This window comes from Perna viridis, chromosome 12, assembly GCF_037379345.1.
Source record: "Perna viridis isolate PV_CMFRI_1.1 ecotype Kerala chromosome 12, ASM3737934v1, whole genome shotgun sequence".
In the NCBI taxonomy this organism is placed as follows: domain Eukaryota; kingdom Metazoa; phylum Mollusca; class Bivalvia; order Mytilida; family Mytilidae; genus Perna; species Perna viridis.
The window spans coordinates 15,589,234-15,608,915 of record NC_142456.1 but is presented as its reverse complement, the minus strand read 5'-3'; the positions used below and the strand labels follow the sequence as shown (position 1 = coordinate 15,608,915).

Sequence of the window (19,682 nt, the reverse complement as noted above, 5' to 3'; positions counted from 1 at the left end):
ATTTTTTTTTTTTTTGGGGGGGGTGGGGTTCTATATTAAACGAAAAACTTTTTTTTTCATGCGTGATAAACATAAAGAGGCTAATGTTTTCGTCAAAAGAACATATTTATCTATTTTTGTAAACCTAAGATGATCGTGGTTGATTCGCCCCTTTATTGCTCGAAATGCTGTTTCTTAAAACGCCAAAAAACGCGTGAAAGGGTTTTAAATCGTTAACTTATAATCGAAGACATTTACTATATGTCATTTATTATATACATTTACTTTTACAACGAAAAGTTGCGGATATTTGATGTTTTGGTCCGTTCAAGTGTCTGTCCATACGTCCGTACCTGTGTCCTTGCGTCCATCCGTCTGTCCGTGCGTCCGTCATAACGTCTTGTGGCCTAGGTAACGCTTCCGTTTTTTTTTCGATTTACTTCAAACTTTAGTGAATGATTAGTAACAATAATATCTTAGACGTTCTTAAAGTTGTGCTGTATTTTGAAATACAAATGAATACGATGGAATTTCCGACCAATTGTGTAAGGTATTAGATATAGTCATTTGGTTTGGACATGTACACAAAAAGTAGTTTTTCTTCGAGTAAGTTTTTTTTACACTTTAAATGAAAATGAAAAACTCGATTAAGAATGAAGAGTAATCAAGGGAACCAATATTCTAGCGGAAATAAATAATAATAAAAAAAAACAATGTAATCCAGGGACAAAGATCAGACATGGAAAACAGACAATCAATAGAAAGAATGTAAGGTGTCGTTTACTTGTATGAGTTTTGTAATAACTTATTTGATGCCTAATTGTGTTTTAAGGAATGTCATCCAATGGATCAAAGTCAATAAGTAAAATTCTATATATATCACCTTTCCTGGCTTAAAGCATTTATAAAAGGAATATTGTATTAGTTAATAAGCGGTTTCTGCTGTGTGACAGTTGACATATAATACAACGATGCCAATTTATGAGGCAGGGTATGCATTCAACGGGACTGAAACTCGATCATGATACGCAAACATTATGTCTTTTTAGGAAATATTTCAATTTACACACTGAATAAAACGAGGCCGGGATAAACACACACACACACACACACACACACACACAAAAACAATCCGGAAGACATCGCCACTGCTATTTAATTTAAAGCCTTGTAAAAATATGAGGTCGCATCATTGATCTTCATTAAGTGAATAAATCGCTTAAATAAAGATTAAAAAAGACTTAAGAAAGTTCAAATGGGTTATTTAGATAAGAAATCTAAAGTAATATAATGTTTTTGTGCTGTTTCAAGGGGGTCGACAATAATGTCGTTGCATTTGATTATTTATAGTTTAATATTGTTTTTATCAAGATTTCTCCTTTGTGACAATGTTTTATCTTTTTATTCAGAAAAGAAATGATTCAGCATCAAAAGTTTTAAAATATATTAAAATAAATCTCACTGTATAATTACAAGCTTTTCGACATATCTTTGATCTCGCGAAAGTTTTAATAAACGAGACCACGGGAAACTTTTACGACCAATCAAATCTTAAGCAATGATGACTTTCTTTTCAATCCATACCAAAATTAGCCATTTGTTAGGTAGGTGCATTAAAAACCTTAACGGGAGGTCTTTCTTTTCCAATTTGGCGCTCGCCTATATGTACGTTTGTTATCAGTGAATTGTGTTAACTTTGATAGTAATATCAATAAACAATAAACTAATGTTCCAAACATTATGCGCAGTGGAATATTCGTCTTATTTCAATGTAATCATTTTTTTTATAAGTAACAGGCCAGTAACAACAATAACGACATTTTTTTAAATGTCAAGTAATGGTATAGGTTATGATACATTCGCAAATTGCGCATACGTCATTTTTTCAACTTTGAATGGACTTGTTAGATGTTCGATCCATTGAATATATATTATTACCATATTTTTATTCGAAAATCAAAACACCCACAAAACACACACAAAAAACAAGAAACACCCCCATACCAACACAAGAAGCACCCACTAGATGAAATACGTTATCACCCAACATATTTAAATGATAAAAATACACTAACTGTAACAGTTATCTCTGTTTTTATCACAATATATTTAGTGTGTCATGTTTGTGTTATGGTGATCGTTGAATGCCAATTGTAATTTTTAACCATTTAAACAGAAGTACGAAATGGAAATTGAAGAAGAGGAAGAGAATATTTCAAAAGACTCTTGGAATCCTCCAACACGTAGGTTTATGTCACGCAGTCATGTGATTTCAAAACTGTATTCGGTAGCAATTATCCTCTAAAATCAGATTATATGTTTATACTTATAAGGTTTCAAAAATACTCAGCATAAAGTTTTGTTATCCATTTCGTCATCTTTACTGTTGTTTTTAGCTATAACTTTTGTACATGGTACTGAGTGTTGACCTAAAACAAAATTGTATGATCTGGTCGCTAGTAAAAATCCGATTTCCTGAAAGTTTTCCAAAGACTTTATTAAACAATACAAGGTTACCTTAGATAGTTGGTCAGTTTATTTCCGATCAAGCGTTAACCACATCGACACTTTGATATGCAAACTTTGGATGGAAGCGGATATTTTACTTATTTGCTTATGCTATTATCAACGAAGAAAGTTCACCTCATTTACGGTCTCAGGAAATATCTACCAAAATGCTCCACTTTAAATTTAAATTATGTTAAATTATGTCCATACGTTAAAATGTCTCAACACGAAATATACATTATGCGAAATGCTTGACCCAAAATTGCGAAGAAAACATCCCGCCGATATCTTTCACAATTACAGTACTTGAAATTCTTTTAAATCTAAACTTGAAAGAAGCCCAAACCTAAAGGAAAATCAAAGTATTCATTTCTGCTCTTCATTTTCTATTTCCAGATGATTTTTACCAATACCAGAATCAACAAAGTGCAATAGATGATAAAGTTGAAACCTCAAGTGCACCTGAAGAGGAGAGCGGTAACTTTATTGCCATTACAAAACCCTTTCAATGGCGTAAACCATGGAGAGTGGTCACCATAATAATTGTTAGCGGTGATACGAAGGACATTAGGGAGCTACATCTAGGAGATCATCCGGTAAAAACGCAGTTTTTGTCGTATTTCAGACTTCAAGTTCTCTTTGATACGCTTAAATGCGTCGACAACTTTACACTCTCATCCTTATCTCTTAATGAAGAAGGAACATTAACTGTTGAAATCCAAAATTCTTATTCTAGTGATGTACTTTACGAGATAGAAAAAAGATGGAAGGCATTAAATTTTGATGTTGTAGTGGTAAGTCTACCAGTTCATAACGCTGTAATGTTCGAACTCCTGCCGGATATTCTCCAAGAAGCTCTTGCTACAAAAAAATTGTGGATGTATTACGAAGGTCATAAGATTTATCTCGTCACTAGCTATGGAGACAAACATACAGTAGATGCGGCAATCATGCAAGTCCATACTATTACCAACCTAGAGTACCATGCAAGACTTCAATTTGATCCGCTTATTTTAAAATTACTTAAATGTGAACCATGCATGAAGGATCTAAAATCTTCACTAAGACGATCAATTGACGCCGAATACGTCATTACTTCGTCGCATATTTGGATATTTGCAAAATCAAGAATTGAAGTCAATCTAATACGAACAGAGGTGTACACAAGGTTTGCCTGTTCGTGTTTTTCGTCATATGACAGCTCCTTGGAAGATGACTTCACCAAACTCATTACAGAAAACCTGTCAAAACGACTAGTAACTGAACAAACACCAGAAGGAGTCATTGTGGCTACAACTAAAGACATTTTACGTTTACTCTGGCTAACTGACGGAAACCATTCGCCTCTGCCTCCACTGCGTGTTAGATCTGAGGTTAACAACGAGGTTGAACAACGGGACGAATTACGTAAGATGTTAGCAATGTACGAATTAATGTGAATCCAAATGTATTAAAAAGTAGTAATTCCCAAGTAAAAATAATTTTGTAATTTTTGTGAATAGAATTAAGGTATTAATATTAATACGTTTTGTTATTTAGTTTGCATAGACCTGAAAAATCTTTCGTTTTATAATTCGAATACTGTTATTCTATAAGAGGAAGCAATTTATACTTATCTGTAAAGGTACACGACATGTCATTAAATTTCTGTCTGCTAATGTTTTAATACCTATGGTTACTTCTTATAGATAATGCATTTTCCTTTATTCTAGGTAAACTTAAATAAAGGTTATAATTAAATAACCCTAAAAAATAATAAACCGGCGATATACCAAGCAGTGCATAAATTGGCTGAATTTAAGAATAAACTGGAAAGAACTAATTAGCCAATATATATTTGAAATAGTGAGTTTTATGTCTATCCAAACATCTCATTTTAAAGTGGCAATAGTAGTTATGGTGTAAGAATTCTCAAATTGGAAAACATAATAATGTATTTATATCATCTTTTTTAAAGTGTTTAATTTTATTCAAAGTTTCAAATATATTTTCAGAACAGGAGCTAAGATTTGAACCTGAGGTTTATGAATTAAATTATCATAACTGTATGAAACAAAACCCTCATCAAATTAATGGTAGCGAACAAAACCTTCCAACTAATAGTCATCCAGATACGACAGAATATGAGACATTACGGAGGAACAATGAACTAAACCAATCGTTAAACAGTGCTGAAAAAAAATCTTCAGTATTACAATTTGAAGGGAAGCAAATGTGGTCATGTAAAGTACATTATGAGAATGTTACGGCAATTACAAGAAAAGTAGCAGAAAAACTGCCACACCTAGGAGTAAGATTTAACTGTAGTCTGTCAGTCGATTCAAGTCCATCCATTTGCGAGCAGATAGCACAGTGGACGAGTTGGGAAAAGGGAGTACATATAGTCCTTGTTCATGGAGATTACCTTACTTGTCACGCTGACGTCATTTGTCGAGACACTCAAAAAAATTTGCAGAATGAAAGTAATATTTGGAATACTTGACTATATCCATACATTTCATATAATTATAAGCCATTTTTTGAATTATTGTCAACGAAAACACCCAAATGACTAAACCATTATGAGTAAAGTATGGAAGCCATGTTTGCCATATATTATAAAATAATTTATTGTTTCATTGAAATGCAGTGCAAGTGAGCAAATATATCTGTGTAAAGTGAAAATTACCAACATTCAATTTTAGAAAAGCATCTATCTAATTTAAGACGTTTATATAAGCGTAGGGATATATATATGTGTCAGGTGGGTTAATAACAGTCATATTTTACTCTATATTTGTGCATTTGCTTTTTCTATGACATTTTTAAAATGAATGAAAAAAATATGATAATAAAATTTTGCTTTACACTATATGCATATATAATTGTATTTTCATACAATAATTTAAATAAAAATAATAAAAAATAAATTTTTTTAATACAGTATAATTTTCTGTAATTTACAGCATTTTGGCTTGGTAGTAACACCAACGGATTGCCCTGTGCAATGACTGCAAACGTTTCTGTGGATATTGGGTCAAAACCATTTCGTGGTAAAGTTCCTATAATTACAAAAACAATCGAGACTTTACTCCTTTCGATAGACAAGGAATCATTTTCAAGTTTTTCTATTCCTGTCGATGTGTTTTGCAACAACAACGTTACCCCAAGTCAGTTTTGTGGTTATTTCAGCCACGCAGTGAAATTATGGATGAGTCATGTGACCAGTTTACAGACTATTTATATCTGCAACGATAATATTAAAATCGTCAGCGAGCTTTTGAAAGAGTTGAAGAAGGGTTTCGAGGATCTGGAATTCTATGATATGATCACAAGTGAATGTGTTTGGGAACACTCTTCTCGTAAGTGAAATAGATCTGAAGTTTTTCTCTTCAAAATAAATGGGCAACTTTATTTTTGATTTGTAAACAAATAGAAAGATTCTGGGAAAAATTATCATTGGAAATAGTTAAGACGAAAAATATATCACAAGTGTCAGAGAACGCAAAGATTAATCGACTGTACGGTATTTGTTCATTATCAATGCATTCTCTGCACGAGTGATGATATGTAGTTTCGCTATGAGTGGAAGTTAAATATTGCAAAATATCAAATCACGAACGAACGTTATTTTGTTATAATGTTGAAATTTAATAACGGGAGTTGATACTTTGCAATATTCAAATTTCACGATTGTTAAACCTTTTTCTCTATGACTTCTTTGAAATATTCGACCGTTTGAACTTGGGCATCTGCCATGGTAAAAACATTAGCAATCGTCGGTCTATGACGTTACCAATTGTTACAGGAGATCAATGTACGAAACGTAAAAACGTCGCTTTCTTTTAATCAAACTTTATCGACAATATGTCACAATAACACAAAAAAACAATGATGAAATTTCCATATCACTAGATCGTATCTCATCATCGATCATATAATATCGCAAGATATCAAGCCGTCCAAGAAGATAAAACGACCAAAGCATTGAACATTTGATTATTCACAATAACTAGTTGTTTTTTTGTATGATCGGTTGATTGGTATCCCAAACTATTATTGCCGTCAAATAAACCGAATATAAGCATGGCAGGAGAAAGTCCGAGAATAAAACCCAAACTATTATTGCCGTCAAATAAACCGAATATAAGCATGACAGGAGAAAGTCCGAGAATAAAACCACATGTATCTCAAGTCTTATTACACAGGGGACTTTCTATAATTCAATGCCATGTATGTAATGAATACAACTCGATTCAAATTATAAAGCATGAAGAAAAATGTCAATTTAACTACAAATATATTCTAAAAATTTGGAAAAAGATATAAATTGTTTATTTGCCTTTTTCCTTTTTACTCGGCGGGTGTTTCTAGAAAAGCAGAGGACGCTTACCCTACCGGTGCACCTGGTCCATGCTCCCAGTTTTTAGTGGAGTCCGAGTTGCTCATTTGCTTTTGTTACTTTGTATGTATGATTTTGGTTACTTTATGTTCTTTGTTGTGTGTGTCTGTTTTCCATGTCTGGTCTTTGTCCCTGGATTACATTCTTTTGATTACCGCTATAACCTTGATTCCCTTGATTACTTTCCCAAATGCGGTGCAGATTTGTTACAATTACTTTTATTATGACATGTATCTCTTATTTTTTTCTGTTTTTGTTTGGAGGGTTTAAACGTCATTTAAGTAGCATTGAAGTACATACATATAATTATTAATAAATCGAAATAAAGGAAGTCCAATAAGGTGAGCAAAAATTTCAACAAGCAATGAACACCTATACCCGACTATGGTCAAACCAAAGGTATCGTGGTAAGGTTTCAAATGTTAATTTTCGTAATTATTCGAATTCTTGAAATCGTGTGTGTTATTTGGTTATTACATGTTCTTTGTTGTGTGTGCCTATTTTCCCTTTGTAGACTTTATCATTGGGATAATCAGCGCTCGAATCTTGGTTTCCTTGATTACTCTTACTCATATATAAAAAATAACTCAAATTATCTGTATTATAACACAATTTTAAGTAGTTAACGGTCTATAACATTTGTTTACTCATATACCAATTTACTATATATGATTTTTTTCTATGCATAGCGGCTAGCACTAAATCTAACATGGAGGTAGAGATGATAAAGGGAGACATTTTAGAACAGCAGGTATGGTATTAGACAATAGGGAGAAGAATTACAAACACATCACATAATAATCATTTCTGAGGGTAGCGTTTGTATGCCATTATATGAAACAAAATTAAATTATTACAAATAATGACATTATATTTTCGTGTTGTATTTGAATTATCTACATTTCTAATATGATGTCTTCATATCGTCAAACAGTACATATCGGTACAATCCCACCTGTAGCACCTACGCACTGTCTCTTTCCTTTCGCTGTCGCTTTGAGACAAAACACTCATTTAAAAACGTTTATGCGATAATTTAACAGCTGAGAGGTTATCTAATAGTATACTTTCATACGGGGTAGGTTCAACGTAACAGCCGTTATTTTGGCTACGCCTAGGGAAATTTTTGTCACACAAATTACCGTATTTGTCATATTAGAAAAGAAATAAGTCCTTCCGGGGGTAGATTTGTACTAATTTTAACATGGGTTTAGCATTTAAATTCTCATTTAACACCTCGCTGTCGCTCGGTGTTAAATAATCGAATATAAATGCCGTACCTATGTTAAAATAAGTACAAATCTACTCCCTCCATGAATTATTTCTTAATTGCACTTGATAACGACTCAAAACACGTGCTTTCCTAATTTTGTATTCACATTTTGCGAAAGGGTACATGAACACTTCCATAGTCCCCCTATCTCTTAAATGACCGATTTTCTATTGAGAGGAAAACTATAATGGTTATTCGTTTTAAAGCTTTTTGGCGTCTACCCAGGTCCAGTTGTCGTTATATTTATGTTCTGTGTCCTTAAGTTATCCTGTGATATATAACAAAAATGCTGGGCTTGATAATCATACGCAGAGCTGCATATGAATCGACACTGCTATGGTTATCATATGTTTCAATTTATATATGATATTTGTATGATAATTATGTTTTTACTTAAATGTGAGTATCATATAATTCTAGCCAGTACATATCTACATATGAAAATCATATGCTTATCATACGATTATCATGTATATTTTATCACATGATTATCACAGCAGACTCTGTACAAGCTGAATACATGAATTGTGTGTCTATTTCATTGTGTGTACTGTTGTTGTCTGATATTAACAGGTAGATGTAGTGGTAAACAGTGTCAGTCGTGCACTCGATTTAACCAGGGGCGTGGTTTCACAGAAATTACTTCAACACGGAGGAAAAGAAATTGGTAAAGACTTGAGAGCAAAGTATCCAAATGGAATATCATTCGGTGCCGTTGTCAAATCGATTGCAGGACAACTTCCTTTTAAGGCTGTGTTTCACGTGGCTTTACCACCATGGACGAAAACGGCTAATTTTTCAAAGCAGGTAGTATATTGACATATTTACGTGTTTTACATTATGAAAGAATACAAAATGGGGGGGGGGAGGGGGGGGGGTGGAATCTCGAAAATAGATTTTTAATTCAACGTTTCATTATTTGCATTGTAATATATAATACAAAGTCCTTCTCATGTTGAGGTATATTTATTTCCTATTCAAGAATCTTATTTAATATCACAGCCAATCTGTAGTTACTGAATTTTGATTTAAACAATGATTTTATCCTTACCCTTCACCCTTTATTATACAAACTATGTAAAAGCCTACAAGGGAGAGGTCACGTCAAGAAGTTCATTATAATATTGTTCCAGATTTTGTCAAAGACAGTACACAATTGCCTAACGCTTGCCAATAAATCTGGGTTTCGCAGTATCGCCTTTCCTGTTTTTGGAACAGGAACACTTCTATACCCATGGGAAGTTGCAGCGGAGACGATGTTTGGTACTATTGAGCGATTTCGTCGTGACTCGAACCAATTAATCATAGAAACTGTAAAAATCGTTCTTTACCCAGTAGATATGAGATCAATAGAGGTATTTGTTTACCTTTTAGGTGATTCTGTGATTTATTATTTCGTTTAACACTTCATTATTGGCTTTTATCCCTTCACTGGGAATTTGGTAGCATTTGGCCGTCTGTACTATCATTATATTAGGTGAAAAGGTAATTTATTTTTTTACTAATGTAATATAGCAACCTTTATAAAAAAAAATCAGTGAGGAGGTGAATCATTCAAGTCAACATCCAACAAATTCACTTTTGTTTTCAATTCAGAAACAGTGACAGATCCCATAACCAGTCTTAGTTTGTCGTTAGGTTGCACTTTTGAAACAATAATATGCAGATTGGGAATGAATTTTGCATAATACAAGAGGTACCGTTCTTGATTTGGTTGATCTAAGTGGGAGGTGAATGTACGATTTTCTCCAAAATGCAGTATACATAAAGGAGTATAGTTACACAAATATGGCGTATCAAAACTGAAAAGGGTGATTTTCTCCACCACGAGTCACCTCTTTCAATGGAAATGTTTCTCGTTTATAACGATTGATATTTCAATTGTCTATTTGGTTGAATTTAGTTGAGTTATGCGGCTTTTGTATAATTGATTATTAAGAGAACAATTACCATGACAACTCTATATTATAGATGTTTGAAAACTGCCAAAGAGACTACAAACAGATTAAACTGCTGCCAGTCAGTGAGTTTGTATCATATGCTGACAAATAGGTTGTTGACTTAAGTTCTGTATATTATAATTCGTTTCTTAAAAGTTGAAATTTGTCCTTTTAGTTCATGTTACTAGAATGCATAAATATCTAGAGCGTCCAAAAAGCATCTTGTATATACACATGAAACTTGCTTACTAAATTCATGTGCATGAGTATTCTAGGGAACCAAGATTATAGCGGTAATCAAAAGAATGTAATCCAGGGACAAAGACCAGACATGGAAAACAGACATACAAAACAAAGAACAAAAGAACATAGACTAACAAAAATCATACATACAAAGTAACAAAAGCAACTCGAACTCCACTAAAAATTGGGAGCATGGACCAGGTACACCGGTTGGGTAAGCGTCCTTTGCTTTTCTAGAAACACCCGCCGAGTTGCTCATAAAAAGTCAAGTCCGTGTAGACGAAAGAGACATGTTGAACAAATCAGTTTTCATAGCGCAGTTGGATACACTGTAACGATCCACGAGTTTATGATGACGGCCATAAAACTTTTGTAGTGATGACTTCAATCTTGTAGCAATATAACCCTGCTCCAGAAGCCTATTTGTTAGAATTCTAGCACGGTACTGCATAGTCTCGGCAAGCTCTGGCATAACGTATGAGTTGTGATATGAACACTCCATACGCAGGTGTGGAAGGGATGTTGCCACAGATGAAAGGAAAGTTGACTATTTTGAATGAAAAGTCATCACGTTTGTCGTAAAGTTCGGTCAATAGTTTTCCTGTACCATCGATTTCTAAGTGTAGGTCATGATATATGATTATGTTTCACCCATTGCATGACCTCGGTTTGTTAATATTCCACATTATACAAACCATATATTACAGTTTATAATTTTCTATTTATTTCTCTTAGTTTTGCAATATTACTCTTTGATAACAGCTTCACGTCCGAATAGTATATATTTATTTTAATGCACATTTTATTTGTTTTGCTTCCTGTGCTATTTAATATGTAATTGGATTTCGTGATTTGAGGTTCGATATAAAAATTTCATTAAGTTTAATCACAGTTTTTTCCTTTGAAATTGTATGCCCTTTAAAGAGAAAGAATAATGTGTGTTGAAACGCACAGATAAAAGTTCTAAAACTTTAAATATTGACTGGTTCGGTCAAGAATGTACCGGTCATCTTATTATGAAAAAAGGAAGATAACTCCTATGCGCATATGCATAATTGATCGTTATAATAGGTCCATATGATCCACCAATGGAAATATTAGAAGCGAGAGCAGGTGGATTGAGAATAACAGTTACCCATATGGTAGATGTAGCTTATAATAGTTGTAACAGTCTTGTTGAAATACAGCAAACAGAAAAAGGTAGTGAATATAAGTAAAAAGTGCTGATACAAAACAATCGTTTGCTGATATGACTGATATTTGCCCAGCCACTGACACTAATATTTATTTCTAAATTAATGTTATAATCCAACGAATTTGAGGGACAATCCAAATAATATTTCATTAAACTATTTGCAGATCCAGGGAAAAGATTCTGCAGGTTGTTAGACCCTCTTCTGTTAATTTTGTGTAACATTGTGGCAAAAACATTAAATGGTATCATTAGTCCCCACCTTTCTACACTTTTAGACTATTTTATTTCAAAGTAAGCACTTTAGGACACTATTCATCGTGGCTAGAATTTACATAATTTTTATTTTTTTAGTTCTTTTTACTTTTCAGTTCTTTTTTGTTCATATCTTCTGTACTCTTTTGGCTACTTATTTTGTTCCGATTTTGTCCGGTTTGCAATTTTATTCTGCCTATTTGTGTTAAAATATAACGGAATTAATGACCAGTAATGGCAGCGGGAGGAAAGACACGCAATAAAACCTGGTTTAACCAACCTTTCATTCTGAATGCCTATACCAAGTCGGGACCATTGATGTGGTTTCCAACTTTCCGATGTAAAGTTTATTCTGATATTGCCATTGTTATACGGACTTTTCTTTTGCCTATTCCATTTCACCTCTGCCTAGATTTTATTAGTTTGATAATTTTGTTATTTCCAGTCAAAACGAGATATTTCATATATTTTTAAAGAAATTACTTCAAATAAAGTATAGAAATCAAACTGATATATAATGGCGATTGGTACATGATGGTTTCCGGTAAATTGTAAAAGAATAAAAATGATACCTCTCCTTGATCTATTTTTCACTATTTAATATATTATAATTATTGATTTGTATTGATTTTCTTTCTTTATAAGTATCTTTGAATTATCTCCCTTTGAAACATTTTTGTTTAGTGTTTTCTAGGTACAAATATCTTTCAAGAGTAGAAAAATATAAGTATAAATTGGTTGGTATCTAGTATTACATCAGACTGAGAAAAAAACCAATTATGAATGTGTATTGTCAAACAGTGTCTCTCTACAATAAAAAAATGAGAATAGTATGCACTAATTATTAGTCCGATATAAGTTAGTTCGTTGGAAAGAGCAAAAATTAGAAACATTTAAATTCCTATCACATGACAACCAATTTAACTGTTTAATATGGAATGATACTTAAATGGGTAATAACATCATAGTTTTTTGGTATATCTGACCAGTTATTATTTTTATCTTTTTATGTAAGCATTTGAATCAAGTAAATTTAAATGCAATTTGATAGCCACAATATGCCATCCTATTTCATCTTTGTGTGATTAATATATGGAACCGTACTTTAATATTATATAACGTCAATGACCACACAAGAAATGCGAGAGCATTTTCGAAAATCGGATTATCACTAATGGCGAAAGTGGTTTAGGTAACATTGCTGAAATGTGTATCATAAAAAAGATAGTGAATTAGCTGTGGCGAAAAACTTGCGGATCGAGTTATATTAAGATTGTTATTGAATATCCGGTATTTCTAAACGAAGCAACATCGATTTAAGTCGCCAACTATGTAACTTGCCTTGCAAATTCCATATTTTTCGTTTATGTGGTTGAATTCCATTTTCCTGAAAATAGAACAACATCTATTCCGACACAATAGATTGAGATAGGAAATAAATGCAACGTTAAAACCAATATTGAAAGGAAACTTAAATATACACCATTTATCTCCTCTAAATGTGTTTATATAAGTTATTTTTATTAGGATATTGTGTTGCAGGACACACAGGGGTTTTGATACCCAAGACAAATAATTTATCGTCTGTAGGAAAACAATTCTATGCTACTTTTGACGGACAGGAACAGAGTTTTAAGAAATGCATTAAAGCAGCCATGGAAATGACTGTATTTGAACGGATATCTTCCCTTGCGCTAGGACTAGTATTTAAAACAGGCAAGTAATGTGGTGTCTCATGACCTTTTTTCAAGAAAATAAAACAATATTCGTACAAACATTACAGTTTGTGTCTCGGGGTCTTTAGGCGTAACTGTTAAAATTTCTGTGAAACCCAACCCTGAATAAACCGGAAACCTATCTTAACTAGACATTTTTGGAAACCCTTGGTATTAGATAAAACAAATTTGAACCTATTTAAATCGAACACCAGTCTTCTTTGAGTCTAAATGGGGATCGCTTTAGACAGGTTTTTAATGTATCCTTTAAAATTTATTATTAATTCGTTATGCTGTTCAGGAGACAGAGTTGATCTTTCCTTAATAGTTGAATAACAATTTATACATGTTGAACCTCTTAGGTAGTTAACTTGATAATAACGAAATAATTTATAATTTCCATCAAGCAATTCGAAAATTGATTACATAGGTAAATGATTAAAAGACAGAAATGTTCATTCAATGAAGTAATTTATGATCGGCGATATAGTAAGTTAATATCAGTCAGAATAATTTGAATAATCAATATCGGTTTGAATTATGCATACCGGAATTCGTAATGTTAATACGATTGGAATTTTTGTTCTTAGTAACCTGCAAAAAATGAATTGATGATTTTAACTATGAAACGTAATTTTGCAGCACATAATTAACCCGATTAATCATTTACGAAGTGAGAATTTACAAAAAGTACAAGTTCATGTCTGGTACATTATGGTAACAAGATGTAAAAGAAAGTACAAGATACATTCTTTGGTAGGCACTATTCCAGTAAAAATATTTGTACAAGATGCTTTTTTTTACTTATATATATGTTTTCAGAAAAGCTCTCTTACTTAAAGCAAGCAAAGATAGTAAAAGAAATTGCTTTAGTTGGTGCTAGGTCGCGATATTTAGACAAAATAGAAATTGTTGTAGCTGATAAAGCAGCTTATGATGATGTTTTGCTTGAATTGGAAGAAGAGAAAGAAGTTTCAGGGATATGGTCGTTATTAGGTACGTCTGTTAATTGTTGTACTATAGCAAGAAGAGATAATTCACGGAAATGCAATACTTCTGACTTCCATGCATCTCGTATTAGCCAACCCGGGCTTCCACTGAAAAATGAACTAAACTGTAAAGGCAATACAAGAATAAAACCGTCAAAATGAATTTATTTAACAAGGCTGATGTACTGTTTAAATAAAAAAACAAAACATAAAAAGAACGATGTTAGCCCATCATAACACTAAGACAAATACGTTTTTATTGTTAACTGTACATAATAATAGCTCTAACATTTTATAAAATATTCGGGTTCCAAAAAAAAATATCTTTAACTTGTTTCTTCTAAACAGATTATTTAGCAACTGAAGAAAAGAATAAATTCCGAAAGGTGTCTAATTACGTAGAAATACAACATTCATCTTTGATTATCACTGCTACAACATTAGACGCATCTGTCCCGTTAGAACAACTACAAGATGAGCTTCAGAACGTGGTTCAATGTGCAAAATCATAACATCGGAGCGTCAAAGAAAAATCTGCTTCTGCCAAATTAATTGGCTTGCAGCATCCATCATGTGTTTCCAGACATTTCAGTTTTATTCAAACACACTATGCTTATTAAAAATGTGCATAGATGAAACATTTAGTTAATAAAAAGTTGCTTTAAAAAGTAATATTCTCGATTAATTGTGAAAATGTTCCACCAGATACCAACCAAATATTTGTTCCTTTCCACTTTCGTCTACAACGTTTATGACAATTTATGAGCAACTCGGCGAATGTCTCTAGAAGAGCAGAGAACGCTATCGGTACACCTGTCCCTGCTCAAAGTTTTTAGTTGAGTCTGGGTAGCTAAATTACTTTTATTTTTTTACATGTTATTTAGGTTGTTTCAAGTCCTTTGTTGTGTGTGCTTATTTCTCTTGTCTTGTTTTCATCATTGGAATATATTCGTTTGATTACCGATCGAACTTCATGGTTTGTTAAAATAAGATTAATGTGGCGAGGGAGTTTATCGCCTTTTGTTGATGATAATTGGTTATTTGTCTCTTTTAAATAAATACATCAGATTATGTCAGAATTACAATTCGCCAAAGCATGAGCTTGTTTTTCACGCAAACGTAATTAACAAAATTCTTAACGCTGTATTTATCTGTATTTATCGCGTCCATAACCACTTCTACTTCTGTCAGAGGGGATGATGATGGTAAAGATGAACCTGAACAAAGCTAGGAAAACTTAATGATAGAGAGTGTGAGGGCTGTAACTATGAAGGTGCCAATAACTATTAATGGAATGATAGAGGGTGTGAGGGCTGTAACTATGAAGGCGCCAATAACTATCAATGGAATGATAGAGGGTGTGAGGGCTGTAACTATGAAGGCGCCAATAACTATCAATGGAATGATAGTGTGAGGGCTGTAACTATGAAGGCGCCAATAACTATCAATGGAATGATAGAGGGTGTGAGGGCTGTAACTATGAAGGCGCCAATAACTATCAATGGAATGATAGTGTGAGGGCTGTAACTATGAAGGCGCCAATAACTATCAATGGAATGATAGAGGGTGTGAGGGCTGTAACTATGAAGGTGCAAATAAGTATCAATGGAATGAAGGTGAACACAGTTATTGATACTGGAGCAGAAATAACAGTGTTAAAGACAGAAATTTTCAAAAAGATAGCTTGAATTGTCCTGAAAGAAAACACTACCATTCCAGATAATTCAGAAGTAATATTGTCCGGACAATTTGTCAATAGTGAAGACAATGGCAATATATACTAAATGATACAGCCTATTATTGAAGACAATAAAAACCTCCTCATGACATGTACATTTGTGGCCTCATTTGGAAAGGGTAATCCAGAAAAGGTTAGCAAATATTGAAGGCGATCAAGTAAAGTTGAAGAGGAACTATGTGTTTGTAGATTTACATTCTGTTGTTGGTTTCGACGCAAATACAGAAATGGTGTCAAATTTACAATACAGCTAATGTGGCAATGCCGAAAACTCCTGCAAAACACATGGAATTGGACCATGTAAACATCAAATGATAGAAGAAACAAACCCCATTAGTATTCCAGAAGACTGGTACAGTGACATCATAAATTTTCACAGTAGCATCAAGGGAGACAACAGCGCCTGGTAGACAAAGGAGTAAGGCCGACATTCCAGAGTTACAAGACCTCCTTAATGATTTTATAACAGATGCCTTTAGGATATCAAGGATGGAAAAATGAATAGAAAATTAACAAAGATACTCATAGTTAACAGTGAAGCATTCGCTTACCCTACCGGTGCACCTGGTCCATGCTCCCAGTTTTTAGTGGAGTCCGTGTTGTTCATTTACTTTTGTTACTTTGTATGTATGATTTTAGTTACTTTATGTTCTTTGTTGTGTATGTCTGTTTTCCATGTCTAGTCTTTGTCCCTGGATCAAATTCTTTTGATTACAGCTATAACCTGGTTTCCCTTCATTACCCTTTCAAAGTCTGATCTAGGATCATGTTCTACTATTCAACACAAGATTGAGACAACAGGAACTGCTCCTTTTCGACTGCCACTCAGAAAACCAGTTGGTTTTGAGAAGTAAGTTCTTCAGTATTTGAAGGAACAGTTCAACAAAGAAGTTATAAAACCATCCAACTCGGCATGGGATTCACGGTAGCAGGTTGATCCGTCCCCATACTTTTCTGTTCCTAGATTTTTCCGTCCCCAAGTTGATCCATCTTCTCTTATTATTATATTGTATGATTTGATGTGCATAAAATTTAGTGTCATATACCGGAACTTGTTATTTACAGACACTTTTATTTAGGACTCCGATCATAACACTTTCAAGGTAGGTATCTAAATTCTTAACTAAAAAATGAAAAAAAAATATAATTTTTTGTATATTAATTCAGAGACAAAAACATGGTTTGCATGCTGTTTCATTCACACATGTATACGTTCACAAACATTCATTTAAACTATAAAGATCACACAAACCAACATTAAACTACAAAGGTCAAACAAACCAACATTAAACTACAAAGGTCAAACAAACCAACATTAAACTACAAAGGTCAAACAAACATTCAAACTATAAAGATCACACAAGCAAACATTTTAACTATAAAGATCAATTAAACAAGTAAATGGAAAACAATAACCCTTTAATGATAAAAAAAATGACTTAAATTGAGTAAAACTTTTCATTTTGTAATGTAACAATCATATGTAATCTAAACTGTACTGATATTAATAATATTTTATGAACTATAATCAGAACTGTAATTTATTATTGTAAAATTTAAGAAAAGATATATATAAACGGATAAGATAATTTATTTTCAACATTTATGTTTTATATTTTAATTGTATGAAATCCTAATGCATAATGCATCGAGTTTATGATTGGGGACGGATCGACTTCTAAAAAGGGGACTGATCCACTTGGGAACTGATCTACTGCGACAGATCGACTGGGGATGGATCGACATGAAATCTGTAGTTCTCGCAAGGAAGAAGGACAACTATATAATGTAGTGCATCGATTATAGAAAACTAAATGATGTAACCTTAAAACACGTCTACGCCGATGTAACCTTAAAACACGTCTACACCGTACCTAGGATAGATGTGTGTATTGACTGCCTGTCATTGGCATGATTATTTAGCTGTATCGACTGAAAAAATGACTATTGGCAATTAAAGGTAAAAGAGCTTAAAATAAGCGCACACTTTGTGGCAAAGCTATAGAGTTTTTGAATGTGATTTTCGTTAACAATGTCAGCTTCTTTTGTTGTCAATTTTTTAATAAATTTGATACCTCTTTAAATTTCCAGTCATAGTTCAATTTTACAATATTGTTTTTAGAATTCAGTGACAAACGTATTACAAATAACTTAGAATATTCACTAGATCAATGTGAATTTATATATTGAACAGAACATAAAACTAACTTAGAATATTTGTTTGCAACCAATCCATGCTACTGTAGTCTTACTGTGGATATTTTTGTTTAGAGATTCTCAACGACTTCTTTGACAATTAATGGATTAATCAATAAATCTGAATCTTCTACATATTCAAACCTTAAATATCAACGAAAGATTTAAAGTTTGACACAAATGATAAATAAATAAGGAGACATAGGATCACACGGCCTAAATCCCCCTTCAAGGTTGTCAAAATAACAAACAACCATTTTGTACAGTACATCTTCATACAAGGCAAAGTACCAAACAAGTTCCGATGGTCCAAATTCAAAACTCGGCGGCTGTTTCTAGAAATGCAGAGGACGCTTACCCTACGGGTGCACCTGTTCCATGCTCCCAGTTTTTAGATTCCGAGTGGCTTATTTACTTTTGTTACTTTGTATGTATTATTTTTGGTTATTTTATGTCCTTTGTTGTGTGTGTCTGTTTTCAATGTCTGATCTTTTTTTCCCTGGATTACATTTTTTTTTACTTCCGCTAGAAACTTGGTTCCCTTGTTTACTCTTTCAATGTATGTCGTGTTAATTGACAACGCATGTAATGACGATGTTCACGAGGCGTGATCTCTTAGTTAAATGATTTCCCCTGCTGTTTTTCCTTAAACAATTAACTGGACAATGAAGGAGATATAACATTTCTATAACAAAAAACAATACATATATAATTTGTGCTATTGGAGATTTAGTATGTCCTTAAATAGTATTAGAACGTGGCGTGGTACCATTTAGTGTCCCTACATATGCCCTATATTAATGGTCAAGTTTGGCTTGGCCACAAATAATGTTTATTTTGAATGCTATTGTGTTGTTGGTGTTGTCGTCTACGTTGTATTGACGTCGTCGTAAAAAATTCTTAAATTTCCGTGCAGTTACTTGCCTTTAAGTTATAGCTGACTCATTGTTAGCGGAAACTTGAGATTTACCTTATTTTTATACAAAACACAACACACTAGGAATATGAGCTACCATAATTCATCAAGTGTGTCTACAGAAGCACATGTACAAATGTAAATAATTACCCAGATATATCCACGTATGGGCACATGGGAAAAGAACCCATATATCTAGAAATACCCAAATACCCTTTCAAATAAAATCTAGGGAGAACACATTCCACAAATGGAGAAGACGAAAAGCATACATGCATGATATGAACTTAATTGGTATAAAATGAGGGTGTGGATTGGTTAACAATTTTTGGGCCAATTATTCTGTAAATTTCCTTA

At 33.1% G+C, this 19,682-nt stretch overlaps 1 protein-coding gene across 3 annotated transcripts; it reads left to right on the top strand.

The window, feature by feature from the left end:
- Nucleotides 1-1,521: 1,521 nt before the first annotated feature.
- On the top strand, nucleotides 1,522-15,871 carry LOC148601432 (uncharacterized). 3 transcript variants are annotated; one of them, XM_088556183.1, is made up of 13 exons: nucleotides 1,522-1,583; nucleotides 2,156-2,222; nucleotides 2,884-3,894; nucleotides 4,482-4,949; nucleotides 5,433-5,828; nucleotides 7,558-7,619; nucleotides 8,715-8,948; nucleotides 9,275-9,496; nucleotides 10,113-10,164; nucleotides 11,396-11,524; nucleotides 13,314-13,487; nucleotides 14,309-14,482; nucleotides 14,824-15,870. In XM_088556183.1, the coding sequence occupies exons 2-13, from the start codon at nucleotides 2,165-2,167 to the stop codon at nucleotides 14,985-14,987; spliced, it is 3,144 nt and encodes a 1,047-aa protein (XP_088412309.1). In that variant the 5' UTR covers nucleotides 1,522-1,583; nucleotides 2,156-2,164; the 3' UTR covers nucleotides 14,988-15,870. The 3 variants fall into 3 exon arrangements, with proteins under 3 accessions (XP_088412309.1, XP_088412308.1, XP_088412310.1); XM_088556182.1 differs by lacking the exon at nucleotides 1,522-1,583 and having other exon boundaries at nucleotides 2,066-2,222; nucleotides 14,824-15,869; XM_088556184.1 differs by lacking the exons at nucleotides 1,522-1,583; nucleotides 9,275-9,496 and having other exon boundaries at nucleotides 2,066-2,222; nucleotides 14,824-15,871.
- Nucleotides 15,872-19,682: the final 3,811 nt, after the last annotated feature.

Bases quoted from the DNA above. Each gene is read 5' to 3' on its own strand.
- LOC148601432 (XM_088556183.1), top strand. From the start codon at position 2,165: ATGGAAATTGAAGAAGAGGAAGAGAATATTTCAAAAGACTCTTGGAAT. The intron at 2,223-2,883 runs GTAGGTTTATGT...TTCTATTTCCAG, and splicing joins CTCTTGGAATCCTCCAACAC to ATGATTTTTACCAATACCAG. The intron at 9,497-10,112 runs GTATTTGTTTAC...TCTATATTATAG, and splicing joins TAGATATGAGATCAATAGAG to ATGTTTGAAAACTGCCAAAG.